Source organism: Oncorhynchus nerka, linkage group LG9a (genome assembly GCF_034236695.1).
Source record: "Oncorhynchus nerka isolate Pitt River linkage group LG9a, Oner_Uvic_2.0, whole genome shotgun sequence".
Lineage (NCBI taxonomy): Eukaryota > Metazoa > Chordata > Actinopteri > Salmoniformes > Salmonidae > Oncorhynchus > Oncorhynchus nerka.
Window position 1 is genome coordinate 45714144 of NC_088404.1, and position 14691 is coordinate 45728834.

The window sequence follows — 14691 nt, forward strand, 5'->3', positions numbered from 1 at the left end:
TTCACAGGGACATAAAGAGTGGAGAGAGAGGACCATGAGATCATTGACCCTCACAAAGAGTGCTTTTATTCCTCATCAGGAAGAGGAATAGAGGGATAGAGGGAATGGATGAGAGGAATCTGACCTCTGCCAGCAACAGGTTATCTTTTCTGTCACTACTGTACAGGGGCGGACTGGGACCAGAAATTGGCCCTGGAATTTCTAAGACGTCGGCCCAATTTTTTTCTTGAGGCCCCCATTATTAGCTGAATGCTAATTTTGTGCAAAAAAAACAACTAGCTAGACAGGCCCAACCATCTGGCATTTGCCCGAAATGCCAGTCCCCCCCTGCTACTGTATAGAATACTAACTAACATTTAGAGAGTAACTGGTTATTTTAGGTGGCTTGCACAGCAATGCAGGTTTACCCTTGCTTTTGGAGCACAATATCTTAATCACATCTAGCTGCTTGTGCATTCAAGAGGAGCTATACCTACTTCCTATTGTATAGGCAGAGAGTTTCCCACCTACAACTGCACTCTGCCTGGTGGTCCTGACAGTGTTGCTCAATGCAATTTGCTCTCAGCAATTAGGCTGCAGTAAAGAACTGCATGTTTAGGCAGTCTGTGGTGGGATGGAGGAGGAGCGTGGGAGAAAGAGAGAGAAAATAAGTGAGGAGAGAGAGAGAGAGAGAGAGAGAGAGAGAGAGAGAGAGAGAGAAAAGGGCAGCTGAGCCCACCAATATATATACACTGCTCAAAAAAATAAAGGGAACACTAAAATAACACATCCTAGATCTGAATGAATGAAATATTCTTATTAAATACTTTTTTCTTTACATAGTTGAATGTGCTGACAGCAAAATCACACAAAAATGATCAATGGAAATCAAATTTATCAACCCATGGAGGTCTGGATTTGGAGTCGCACTCAAAATTAAAGTGGAAAACCACACTACAGGCTGATCCAACATTGATGTAATGTCCTTAAAACAAGTCAAAATGAGGCTCAGTAGTGTGTGTGGCCTCCACGTGCCTGTATGACCTCCCTACAACGCCTGGGCATGCTCCTGATGAGGTGGCGGATGGTCTCCTGAGGGATCTCCTCCCAGACCTGGACTAAAGCATCCGCCAACTCCTGGACAGTCTGTGGTGCAACGTGGCGTTGGTGGATGGAGCGAGACATGATGTCCCAGATGTGCTCAATTGGATTCAGGTCTGGGGAACGGGCGGGCCAGTCCATAGCATCAATGCCTTCCTCTTGCAGGAACTGCTGACACACTCCAGCCATATGAGGTCTAGCATTGTCTTGCATTAACAGGAACACAGGGCCAACCGCACCAGCATATGGTCTCACAAGGGGTCTGAGGATCTCATCTCGGTATCTAATGGCAGTCAGGCTACCTCTGGCGAGCACATGGAGGGCTGTGCGGCCCCCCAAAGAAATGCCACCCCACACCATGACTGACCCACCACCAAACCGGTCATGCTGGAGGATGTTGCAGGCAGCTGAACGTTCTCCACGGAGTCTCCAGACTGTCACGTCTGTCACATGTGCTCAGTGTGAACCTGCTTTCATCTGTGAAGAGCACAGGGCGCCAGTGGCGAATTTGCCAATCTTGGTGTTCTCTGGCAAATGCCAAACGTCCTGCACGGTGTTGGGCTGTAAGCACAACCCCCACCTGTGGACGTCGGACCCTCATACCACCCTCATGGAGTCTGTTTCTTACCATTTGAGCAGACACACGTACATTTGTGGCCTGCTGGAGGTAATTTTGCAGGGCTCTGGCAGTGCTCCTCCTGCTCCTCCTTGCACAAAGGCGGAGGTAGCGGTCCTGCTGCTGGGTTGTTGCCCTCCTACGGCCTCCTCCACGTCTCCTGATGTACTGGCCTGTCTTCTGGTAGCGCCTCCATGTTCTGGACAGTACGCTGACAGACACAGCAAACCTTCTTGCCACAGCTCGCATTGATGTGCCATCCTGGATGAGCTGCACTACCTGAGCCACTTGTGTGGGTTGTAGACTCCGTCTCATGCTACCACTAGAGTGAAAGCACCGCCAGCATTCAAAAGTGACCAAAACATCAGCCAGGAAGCATAGGACCTGAGAAGTGGTCTGGTCACCACCTGCAGAACCACTCCTTTATTGGGGGTGTCTTGCTAATTGCCTATAATTTCCACCTGTTGTCTATTCCATTTGCACAACAGCATGTGAAATTTATTGTCAATCAGTGTTGCTTCCTAAATGGACAGTTTGATTTCACAGAAGTGTGATTGACTTGGAGTTACATTGTGTTGTTTAAGTGTTCCCTTTATTTTTTTGAGCAGTGTATATCTGTTTTTATCTCTCCCTACTATTTGTACATTGCTAAAACACTGCACATAGATGTGCTTGAAATGTCTTTATCTTTTTGAAACATTTTTGAGTGAAATGTTTATTTTTAATTCTAATAGTTTGTTGATGCTGTTTTGTGTCATCTTACTTTTGCTTATTGTTTATTTCACTTGCTTTGGTAATGTAAAAACATGCCAATAAAGAGAGGGGGGAGATAGTGCCCCTAGTGCACCTAATCTATCTGACCAGTTGACCATTAACTGTATGAGAATGTCAGCCCTAATTTACAGGCAGCGAATAGATTGCTCTTCCACACCATCAAAACCAATTATGCATTTGTTGTGCTTCGAGAGCAGCCAACCAACACAGTGTTTACTCCTGACCTGATAGTAGCAGGCAGTGTGTGCACTGCACACATTACCATAAAAAGAAATGAGGCCTACTAGCAGCCAGCCAGCCAGGCAGGCAGGCCTACTGTGGCCTTCAAAGAGAGGCCTTTATCAGTGCATCTGGAGTGGAGCCTATCAGGCAAAGGTGTGGAACCACAGCCCGGGACACCTCACAGTCCTCCTGTCCTAACCCGGCCCTGTGTCGTCTCTCTCCTTTAATCCTGCCTCATTGTGTGTCTGCTCTACTGCCCTTTGATGAGGCTTTCTGCAGGTGTCTTCTCTTTCTCCTGCTATCTATCTATGTTATAACAAGACCCCGTTGACTTGTTAAAAGGTGAGGAGGAAGCTTGTGTTTGCTTGGGCTCTTTGTATAGAAAAACCTGCTGATGTTGTATCTAATCTGTGAGGTTAGGAATATATTAAAGGGAGACTGGGTGGTTGGTGGATATTGATATTGACAGAACCACAACTTGTGTGAGCAAGATAGCTGCTTACACCTCCTTTCTGTTAAACAATGGCCTACCAAGAGTCTTCCGCCTCCCACCCACTATCTGACAGTGCCTACAGAGAGAGAGAGAGCATTTTTCAAAGGTCTCCAGTGCCTGGCTGAGACCCTCCAGATTGTTGTCCCTCTGTGTTTGCCACACACAGACTGATGGAGTGAAAGGCAAGCATATTAAGGAGGTTTTGGCCTGGCCCCTCGGGTCACTCCAACTACTTCACAGACAATGGCCACAACCAACGGACAATAGCCGTGTTCAGACAACAAGCAAATCAAGTGTCCAGCATATAAAAGATTTATTGCATCCGCCAACAAAGGCTGTCACAAAGCTCCCCGCGAGCTCTCCTTTAAGGGCCTGCGTCAGGGTGAACTCTGCTGGGTCACTTAGCTTTTTGTGGGCCTCTCCACCACCTAAAGGCTGTAGCTATAAAAATTCTAATGAAATGGAGAGCATTCAAATAGCAGCCTGCAAGTGCAGTGCTCTCCAGTTTCTATATTTGTCTTCGCCAGTGCTACAAAGTAAAAAGACGTCATTTCTTCCTCTGTTCCTCCGCGGTCTTGGGTGTGAACACCGACAGGGGATGGCTGGCTGGGCTGGAACGCATTTTAGCTTTATTAAATAAAGGATTTCAATAACCCGCTTAATCAAGGCTCAAATCTTCTTGGTAAGCCAGCAGCCAAGGATCGTGACTGGGTAGAATTTGCATTTAGGACAGTTATTACGGCTGTGGCACAGAGCTGAAGAACAGGTCATACTGGGGCTAAGAGTGAGGGGAACCCCAGTAACAATCACGGTAACAATCAGACTGTGGTTATATAGTATAATATAGGAGCAGAACCAGACTGTGGTAGGTCTGTTACCTGAGGCTGAACAGGGTTGCGTGGGTTCACTGGCAGGGCCCTCTCTCCTCTTCCTGTCCTGTCTGTAGACGAGGTGAGGTTTGTTGTGCTCCTCGTCATACTCCTCCCCCTCCTCCGCCTTCATCAGGGGCTCTAAGAAGTATTCACCATGCTGGGTGGTAAAAGTCCCGATCTGGAGGGGAGAGAGAGAGAGAGAGAGAGAGAGCGAGAGAGAGAGAGAGAGAGAGAGAGAGAGAGAGAGAGAGAAGAGTTGGTTAGAGGTCTGTGCAGTGTGGGTCATATGAGTGACAGGGTCAGTGTATATGACAGCTATAATATGACGGTTGGGTGTCCATATACTTTCAGTGATCACTAGCTGCAAGTGCATGTCTTGTCCCAAACCAAGAGACATTGTAATAACAGAAATCGAAGTAATAGCTGAATAGCTGGTAATTAAAACGTTTGTACATTCAGATTTTAGAGTGATGTAGCTGTTACAGCATGTGTGCTGTTACCCTGAGTTAATGTCCAGTACCAGTCAACAGTGTGCTATGCATCATTAGTTCCATGACTAGTCCGAACAACACAAGAATAACGCAAAATGAATATCTTCCAATAGTACACTATTTTCCGAAAGTATCTATTTTTAGCCGGTGGAAATGGAAACAACATGGAAAATAGAATAACGTGGAGAGAATTAAAAATACTTAGAAAGGTCTCAGTCAACCACCATTGATGTAATCATCACACTGGCAATCCGTCTTAGTACAGGTGTCCAGACTTGTCGTGGCAGTAACACGATCTTGCCGCGGCAGTATTTGAATGGGCCTTCATGGTGCCGCGGTATATGGATGGGCCATCAAGCCCTCCATTTGAATGCAAATTCCATAATTTGGAATGCTTGAAGAAATATTGAGTACTTAAGAGGATGTTGCGTAATAATGGGTGAGATGACAGCATCACCCTCAGGCAATTTGATGATAAAAGATGGGCTTGATTGACACTAGAGGTCGACCGATTAATCGGAATGGCCGATTAATTAGGGCCGATTTCAAGTTTTCATAACAATCGGAAATTGTTATTTTTGGGCGCCGATGTGCCGATTTAAAAAATATATACATATATTTTTTTTGTACCTTTATTTAACTAGGCAAGTCAGTTAAGAACACATACTTAGTTTCAATTACGGCCTAGGGACGGTGGGTTAACTGCCTCGTTCAGGGGCAGAACGACAGATTTTCACCTTGTCAGCTCGGGGGATCCAATCTTGGAACCTTACAGTTAACAAGTCCAATGCAATAACGACCTGCATCTTTCTCGTTGCACTCCACAAGGAGACTGCCTGTTACGCGAATGCAGTAAGCCAAGGTAAATTGCTAGCTAGCATTAAACTTATCTTATATAAAACAATCAGTCATAATCACTAGATAACTACACATGGTTGATGATATTACTAGATATTATCTAGCGTGTCCTGCATTGCATATAATCTGACTGAGCATACAAGCATACACGTATCTAAGTATCTGACTGAGCGGTGGTAGGCAGAAGCAGGCATAAACATTCAAACAAACAGCACTTTCGTGTGTTTTGCCAGCAGCTCTTCGTTGTGCGTGAAGCATTGCGCTGTTTATGACTTCAAGCCTATCAACTCCCGAGATGAGGCTGGTGTAACCGAAGTGAAATGGCTAGCTAGTTAGCGCGCGCTAATAGAGTTTCAAACGTCACTCGCTCTGAGCCTTTTAGTAGTTGTTCCCCTTGCTCTGCATGGGTAACGCTGCTTCGATGGTGGCTGTTCTCGTTGTGTTGCTGGTTCGAGCCCAGGGAGGAGCGAGGAGAGGGACGGAAGCTATACTGTTACACTGGCAAGTGCCCATAAGAACATCCAATAGTCAAAGGTTAATGAAAAACAAATGGTATAGAGGGAAATAGTCCTTTAATTCCTATAATAACTACAACCTAAAACTTCTTACCTGGGAATATTGAAGACTCATGTTAAAAGGAACCACCAGCTTTCATAAGTTCTCATGTTCTGAGCAAGGAAATGAAACATTAGCTTTCTTACATAGCACATATTGCACGTTTACTTTCTTCTCCAACACTTTGTTTTTGCATTATTTAAACCAAATTGAACATGTTTCATGATTTACTTGAGGCTAAATTGATTTTATTGATGTATTATATTAAGTTAAAATAAGTGTTCATTCACATATTGTAATTGTCATTATTACAAATAAATAAAAATAAAAAAATTGGCCGATTAATCGGTATTGGCTTTTTTGGTCCTCCAATAATCGGTATCGGCGTTGAAAAATCATAATTGGTCGACCTCTAATTGACACATAAAGTATATCCATCATATATCATAGCATTTCTTTCATATTACACAATATTAGCATCCCACCTAAATCTTACAACCCACCTAAATCTTGTCTTTAAAGATGTCATTTTGAATGGTATTTGAGAGAGCACTACTCAAATCCTGTCTTGAACGAATGACAACCAATGGGAGGAGTGATATCATTGTGACAGGATTTGGCAAAGCAAATATTGATGTGGAGGATGAGGCCCTCACAAAGCTGCTTAGTTCAACAGCCAGTCGCTCGCTGGCTCACTCAACCGCGAAGACAAAGGTGTTTGTGTGGTCATTTTACACGCACACTTTAACAGGATATTGTGTGGTGGAATGTTATCTTTTTGGGGGTCATTTCCATGAGCATCCCCACAAGTGATCGGTGTTTGAAAACAGAAAATATCCAGGCCATGGAAAATAAAGGACATACCATGTGTACATTTCCTCTTTTCCGGTGGGAAAAGACGGGATAAACACTTGAACACACATAGCCTTGTATGTTGGAAAGCCTGAGTACTGCAGACCTACAGTAGCTATAGGATGAGACCTCAATCTGAGCCGAAGGACAACATAATGATTGGGTTGTACTTGTAATAACAGGACCCAAAGCAGAGGAAACAAACCATGGCTATAGTAGTTAGAAGCTCTCTCTAAGTCTTAGTCTTGTAACACCGTGTGAAAACCACCTCGATCGGCCCCCACTCTGCTCCTCTGACGACATGTCAGTATAGTGAGGATGAATGAATGTCAATGTGAATGTGAACGTGAATAGAGCAGAGCAGAGTATTAACAGGGTCCAGATACACTTGTCTCATTACAAGGCATGGTACTGGCAGCATGTGCTGGGTGGGAGTGTTTGTATACAAGGCCATCAGCAAACATCTTGTAGCAGCCTATCCCATGCAGCGTTATGTCAAGGTGCACGCAGACACTGTCAGCCTAAGGCACTCACACTGGTCCTGTACAGTAATGTCAAAGACTGAGTGATTACTGAGTTGATGAACTGTAGACTGGGCACCGGGCACTTCGTGTATGTGCTTTGCACAAAAGAGCCTGGGGCCAAGACTGTGGTGATGCATAGACTGACTATGACCTATCTAACATTGTACATTGTATGACATCTATCAAGTTCTATAAGAACAAATATGAAAATGATGTAGTAGTAGTACATCGTCGGTGTGAGGAATGGACTTCTTCCCATTATCCCACCAAGCGTTCCCACACGGCTAAATACACACCAAGTGTCAAGTCTACGTTTGCACAAACTAGGAAGCATGGTGTCAGGGGTTTAGTAATAGTTTCTATTCACTTGGAAATCGGACAACCGAGATTGGACGAACACAATAATGTTGCTGTTCAGGAACAGGTGCTGTAACGGGCCTTTGGTGGAGGGGACTCCACAGAGAGCTACGGGCCAAGGCCATGGTGAGGAATCTCTGTCTGTTGACACACAGCTAGCAAAGACCACTATGACTGAGTCCTCTAATGTGACATACAGTAAAGACAGTCCATCTCTTAAGTTAAACAGACCGTTAAAGTGTCTAGCATCTGAGCTTTACATACACTTTACAACCCAGCGCTGGGTACATACACTCTTAGAAAAAAGGGTTGCAAAAGGGTTCTTCGGCTATCTAGAACCTTAAAAGGTTCTTCGCCTGTCCTCATAGAGAACCATTTGAAGAACCCTTTTTGGTTCCAGGTAAACACCTTTTTGGTGCCATGTAGAATACTCTGTGGAAAGGGTTCTACATGGAACCCAAGATGGTTCTACCTGGATTCAAAAGGTTTCTACCTGGAACCAAAAAGGGTTCTTCAAATGGTTATTCTATGTGGACAGGTTCTAGATAGCACCTTTTTTTCTAAAAGTACAATGAAGAGAACACATATTAGGTTATTTTTGACCGAGCCTGTTGGGTCAGTTAGCTGGGTTTTTGAGCTACATGTATGATCCACCGGGTCAGATCAGAAGACTGGAGGCGTGACAGAGTAGGGGCGTCGCTTTTTTACAGTTATTTTTGGCCACTCGTGAGATCAAATGTCATTCCGGTTCATCTGGTCTGTTGTACTGTCAACTCATGTTAAAGGTGAGCACTGGTACATGTGTAGCTTAATGAGGCATACAAGTTCCTCAAGTGTCTATGTGTGTACCAATGTTGGGATAGTTACCACTTTGTTATGTTATTTAAATAATAATTATATTAATTGTATAATAAAATATGTTATGTGCAAAAATATTGAAGGAAAATTTTATTTGCAGTTTACAAGAATGACATTGACTTTCACAGGTGGCCAAAAATACCTAGAGTTGAAGTCGAAAGTTTACATACAGGTTGGAGTCATTAGAACTAGTCATTAGAATCCACAAATGTCATGTTAACAAACTATAGTTTTGGCAAGTCGGTTAGGAAATCTACTTTGGGCAGAACACAAGTAATTTTTCCAACAATTGTTTACAGACAGATTATTTCACTTATAATTAACTGTATCACAATTCCAGTGGTTCAGAAGTTTACATACTTTTACATACTTTACATACTTTAAACAGCTTGGAAAATTCCAGAAAATGATGTCATGGCTTTAGAAGCTTCTGATAGGCTATTAATTAATCCAAGTCAATTGGAGGTATACCTGTTGATGTATTTCAAGGCCTACCTTCAAACTCAGTGACTCTTTGCTTGACTTGACATCATGGGAAAATCAAAAGAAATCAGCCAAGACCTCAAAAAAAATTGTAAACCTCCACAAGTCTGGTTCATCCTTGGGAGCAATTTCCAAACGCCTGTAGGTACCATCTTCATCTGTACAAACAATAGTACACAAGTATAAACACCATGGGACCACGCAGCCGTCATACCACTCAGGAAGGAGACGCATTCTGTCGCCTAGAGATGAACGCACCTTGGTGTGAAAAGTGCAAATCAATCCCAGAACATCAGCAAAGGACCTTGTGAAGATGCTGGAGGAAAAAAGTTTAAAAGTATCTATATCCACAGTAAAAACGAGTCCTATATCGACATAATCTACTCAGCAAGGAAGAAGCCACTGCTCCAAAACCACCATAAAAAGCCAGACTACATTTTGCAACTGCACATGGGGACAAAGATCGTACTTTTTGGAGAAATGTCCTCTGGTCTGATGAAACAAAAATAGAACTATTTGGCCATTGTTATGTTTGGAGGAAAAAGGGGGAGGCTTGCAAGCTAAAGAACACCATCCCAACCGTGAAGCAAGGGGGTGGCAGCATCATGTTGCGGGGGTGCTTTGCTGCAGGAGGGACTGGTGCACTTCACAAAATAGATGGCATCATGAGGTAGGAAAATTATGTGGATATATTGAAGAAACATCTCAAGACATCAGTCACTAAGTTATAGCTTGGTCACAAATGGGTCTTCCAAATGGACAATCACCCCAAGCATACTTCAGAAGTTGTGGCAAAATGGCTTAAGGACAACAAAGTAAAGGCATTGTTGTGGCCATCACAAAGCCCTGACCTCAATCCTGTAGAGAAGTTGTGGGAAGAACTGAAAAAGCATGTGCGAGCAAGGAGGCCTACAAACCTGACTCAGTTACACCAGCTCTGTCAGGAGGAATGGGCCAAAATTCACCCAACTTATTGTGGGACGCTTGTGGAAGGCTAAACAAAATGTTTGACCCAAGTTAAACACTTTAAAAGCAATGCTACCAAATACTAATTGAGTGTATGTAAACTTCTGACCCACTTGGAATGTGATGAAAAAAATTAAATCTGAAATAAATAATTCTCTCTACTAATATTCTAACGTTTCACATTCTTAAAATAAAGTGGTCATCCTAACTAACCTAAGAAAGGGGATTAATATGTCAGGAATTGTGAAAACCTGAGTTTAAATGTAGTTGGCTAAGGTGTATGTAAACTTCCGACTTCAACTGTATCTGAAAGCCATACCTCCTGAAAATAACCTATGGATTGCATTCAAAAAGAGCCATCTGCTGGGTCAACCCAACATGAAAGTGAATAAAATCCCAACTGATGGTTAAATTAACCCATGTTTGGGTAATCCAAAGGGGTGGCCTATTGGGGCTGTGGCTTTCAGCTAGTTATTTTTGGCCACCCGAGAGAGTAAATGTAATTCATGTTCATCATGTTAAGTTTGTACACTGCAAATTTCAATTTTCCTTCAATATTTTCACACATTCCGTATATTTATTTAAAAATTAATAGCATTTGTATTTCAATATTATTCCAAAGTGGAAACTATCCCATGTCAACAATGGACTAATGAAACAAATACCATAAGATCGTTTTTGGGTGAAATGTTCCTTTAATAATGTCACGCCCTGGTCATAATATATTGTGTTTGTCTTCATTTATTTGGTCAGGCCAGGGTGTGACATGGGTTTATTGTGGTGTGTTTTGTCTTGGGGTTTTGTGGGGTGTTGGGTGTGTGGCTTAGTGGGGTTATCTAGCAAAGTCTATGGCTGTCTGGAGTGGTTCTCAATCAGAGGCAGGTGTGTATCGTTGTCTCTGATTGGGAACCATATTTAGGCAGCCATATTCTTTGAGTGTTTTGTGGGTGATTGTTCCTGTCTTTGTGTTTGCACCAGATAGGGCTGTTTCGGTTTTCACATTTCAATATTTTGTAGTTTCTTCATGTATAGTTTTTTCCTTCATTAAAATATCATGAATCATCATCACGCTGCATTTTGGTCCGACTCTCCTTCACCACAAGAGAACCGTTACAAATAATTATCTCACCCAACTGAAACTTGGTTTAAAGCCAATTAACATCCAATAACTCCGCTCTTGTGTAAGCCTAATTAAAGCTACTAACGTGTCAGTGCTCAACCTTAACATGTATTGACAATACAACAGTACAGATTAACCCGGAATGGCATTTACTCTTACAGGTGGCCAGAAATAAATGTCTGAAGCCACGCTCCTCTTTAGCCACACATACCATTCTCTGCTCAATAACCCTGCATCAACAACCCAACTTAAAGAAAACAATTGGTTGTTTGTGACCCAACTGGCTAGGTGAAAATAACCCAACGGTTGTTTTTAACCCAGCAATTTATTTTATTGTAGACATCTATCACATGGCAGCTGACAGTAGAAACAGAGAGAGACACATAATGAATGGGATACATTGGGGGTATTCTGAACGTACCCCCGTTATGTTCCTTTAAACAGAGAAACCCTAGGAGGACACACATTTCCCACGGTGTGAGTCATACTCTAGATTCCTCTCAGCACCTTCATTAGTAGTTATCCACAGGCCAGCCACTTTCTCCTGTTCCCCCACAAGTCACAGCACACTTTGAAAAGACACAAGGCCCTTAGCCCCCTGGAGGGAAGCCTTTGGGCACCAGAGGCAAGAGAAACTTCCCCGTCTCAAAATGTCCCCTTTGTTTTAGAGGCTTAATCATCCCTTAAAGCCCTCATCACACCAACATGTGCTCATCCGACGAAGCCCCAGCAGCCTCAGCGCTCAGAGACTAAGCCGACACGTTTATGACCCAATAGCCTAGAGCCATGGGTGTACTGATACCATTGTCCTGTCTCTCTCAATGACTGATGATAACATCACAGAGGGCAGTAACACACTGTGCGGAAGCAAACATGTTTGGAAAAAGGAGCATGAAGTCATATATCAATGTTTGGAAAAGAGGTTGAAGTGACATCAAGTTGGAAAGAATGGCAATCAAAGCTTGCAATATGATATCCTATTTCTTCTTATGCCAGTAGATGAGGTACTGTATGTACGGTATAACTGAAGTCCCCGCTTAACATTAGAGTGCATAGATAACGAAGTAAGAGAAGGGTGTGTTTCACTGGAAACCCAATCCGTTGATGATGTGTTGTGCTAGATATACAGCCATGCAGTACATCTTATACGTGGCCAGTGCCAGTCACCCCCAGGCCAGAGTCATGCAAACTGTGCATATCTAAAAAAAAAAAAAGGTGTGACGTCACTTACAGGGTTGCAGTGACATGTGCAGCAGGAGACTCTGAGGGCTATGGCCCTCTGTCACTTTCTGTGGCCAACTAGGCAGACGTTCAGTTCCCACTGAATCACCACGGTGGTATTACTGCGACTGAGCTCAAACCCTGCCCCTGTACCAGTAACCTTATCTGAACCATGAAGTCACCCCTTCAACACTATCTGATATTCTCTCACCCAACTGAAACTTGGTTTAAAGCCAAATGAACATTCAATAACTCCACTATAGCCCCATGAGATACAAGTCTATGTGTAAGACAGATACACAATAAAAGTGGCCAGAGTGACAGAAAGTATAGTGGGTAGGCTTAACATCCCTGATGACATAATGCACCGTGTCCGCGTCCTTGTAGAAAACACCAGGATTCTTTAAAAGTTGATTCATATATTCCAAGAGGCTAAGGCTGTGTCATTCCATAATTGGCACAATAAAAATCAACAAAATGTGTGCCAAAGGACTTTCATAATCTAAAAAAACACTTTGGAATTATATCCAGCAGAGGACATGATGTGAATTGTGTAATAGCAACATCACCACGGTGGTATTACTGCTGAACAGGCAAGAGGTGGGATGCTGCCCTGCCCCTGTCCCTGCTCACACTGTGGTCAATGCTCATGTTACATATATGCACTTCAAACACAAAAGTAATATATGTTTTATTGTCACATACACTGGTCAGGTGCAGTGATATGTGTTGCTTTACTAGTGCTGTGAGTTATGGGGGATATCCATGGAATCCGCTGAAATGGGAATAACCAGGGAGACTCAGCAGAGCCTATTAAAAGTATTTAAGTTTAGAGGGGAAAAGTCATACTCACAAGACCAGTGCACAGACTGAAGACTGCAGTGGATTCAATCTTGGCGTTGACGTGTCCGCGGAAAAAGCAGTGCCGCATATCGCTGACTTCTTGTTGTTGGGACTCCGTTGCGTTGCTGTGTTCCGCTCCCAAATGTGTCACAGTGTACGTGGGGGCAATAAAACCGGAGTCGGCGGTTAGATTGAGATGAAAGCGTTGTCCGAATGCCTCAATTCTGTAGTGGGCACTTAAACCATCCGAATAATCAGAATGAACACTTCTCCGTTTCCTTTTGTAGTGAAACTTGTGGGTGAATGATTCTCCGAAATCATTTATCCGCAGCGGGGTGATAATTTCATAGGATGACAACTGTTTGATGAAACTTTCTGAAATGCAAGGAAACGTGCATTAGTGGGATACATTCTGAGAGATTATAACGGTAAGATATGTAGCCAATAGAGAGATACGTAAATGTAACAGTTGTTGACCACCAACTATTTTGTGTCACTTAGCCTACAATGTACTCTACTGGCATCTTTCTTCGGCGCGATTAGGCTACTGAACAGTTTAAACATATACTTTCAGATTTCGCATTTTATCCGGATGGATCCTACCATTCATAAATCAACGAGATACGTAGCCTACCTTGTTTCGGATGCAATCGGTATTCCAAGGAGTTCCGGACAAGTGCTGACAGATGACACATTAGTCCAACCAGCCAAATTGCAAACTGCATGATTTCCCGGGTGAAGAAACCACCGGCTCTCGTCTCCAAGGCAGTAGGCTACCCTTCTCAAGCGGCTCTCACCTCTCCTTCTCCCAGCTTGTCAGCAACAGGTCGTGGGATCTGCGGAGGCTCTCTGCAGCACAAGTCTTGCAAAGTGCACTGGCCTCATCGCATGGCTAAACATGCATTCACTATGCTCTGTAAACACGCACTATTTACGATGCATAACAGACTATTTGCTGCCTAATGTAAGCTACGTCTATATGGAAAGGAGAGATCAGTGCCAACTAAGCTTTTCCTTAGCCATCCATAGAACACCCCTTGCACCATAAGCGCTCGCCAACACAGGAACACAAGGAACGCCCCTAGGCCGGAGAACCAATGGTGAGTGCGCCTCGACCAACACACAACTGGGGCCGTCTGTACTCTGTGTGAAGAAGAACTGTAAAAGAAAACTGTCTCCATCAACAAGTTATAAAGCATTATACCTGCAGGCGTTTAGTTAAATAGTATAAGTAAAGTGTTACCAAATGTTTTGCTGGGCTATTACAGAGCCCACTGCACGCCGCTTTGCAGAATTGGATCGAAATGTATACTCATTATTGTCCTATGGGTATTAAGTATTATAGCCCACATAAAAGTTAGCAGAAAGAATAACGTTTCCTCATTAAACCAGTGGATCAGGAGCAATAATACAATCTAAATAAGGATTTACCCTATAACATGTGTTTAGAGTAAACTGTGGACCTACTTCATAGATGCAGTGGTCAGTCCAGTTCTTCATTAGTCA

General features: G+C 43.3%; 1 protein-coding gene across 1 annotated transcript in view; it reads right to left on the bottom strand.

Annotated features, from left to right (window-relative positions):
- Positions 1 to 14234, bottom strand: part of LOC115134406 (A disintegrin and metalloproteinase with thrombospondin motifs 20-like) — a 139354-nt gene extending 125120 nt beyond the window's left edge. The window contains exons 1-3 of the mRNA XM_029668339.2: positions 13820 to 14234; positions 13196 to 13560; positions 4064 to 4235 (exon numbers count right to left, since the gene is read on the bottom strand). Of these exons, the coding sequence (XP_029524199.2) occupies positions 4064 to 4235; positions 13196 to 13560; positions 13820 to 13910 (628 nt within the window). The 5' untranslated portion in view covers positions 13911 to 14234. The remainder of the gene's footprint in view (positions 1 to 4063; positions 4236 to 13195; positions 13561 to 13819) is intronic.
- Positions 14235 to 14691: the final 457 nt, after the last annotated feature.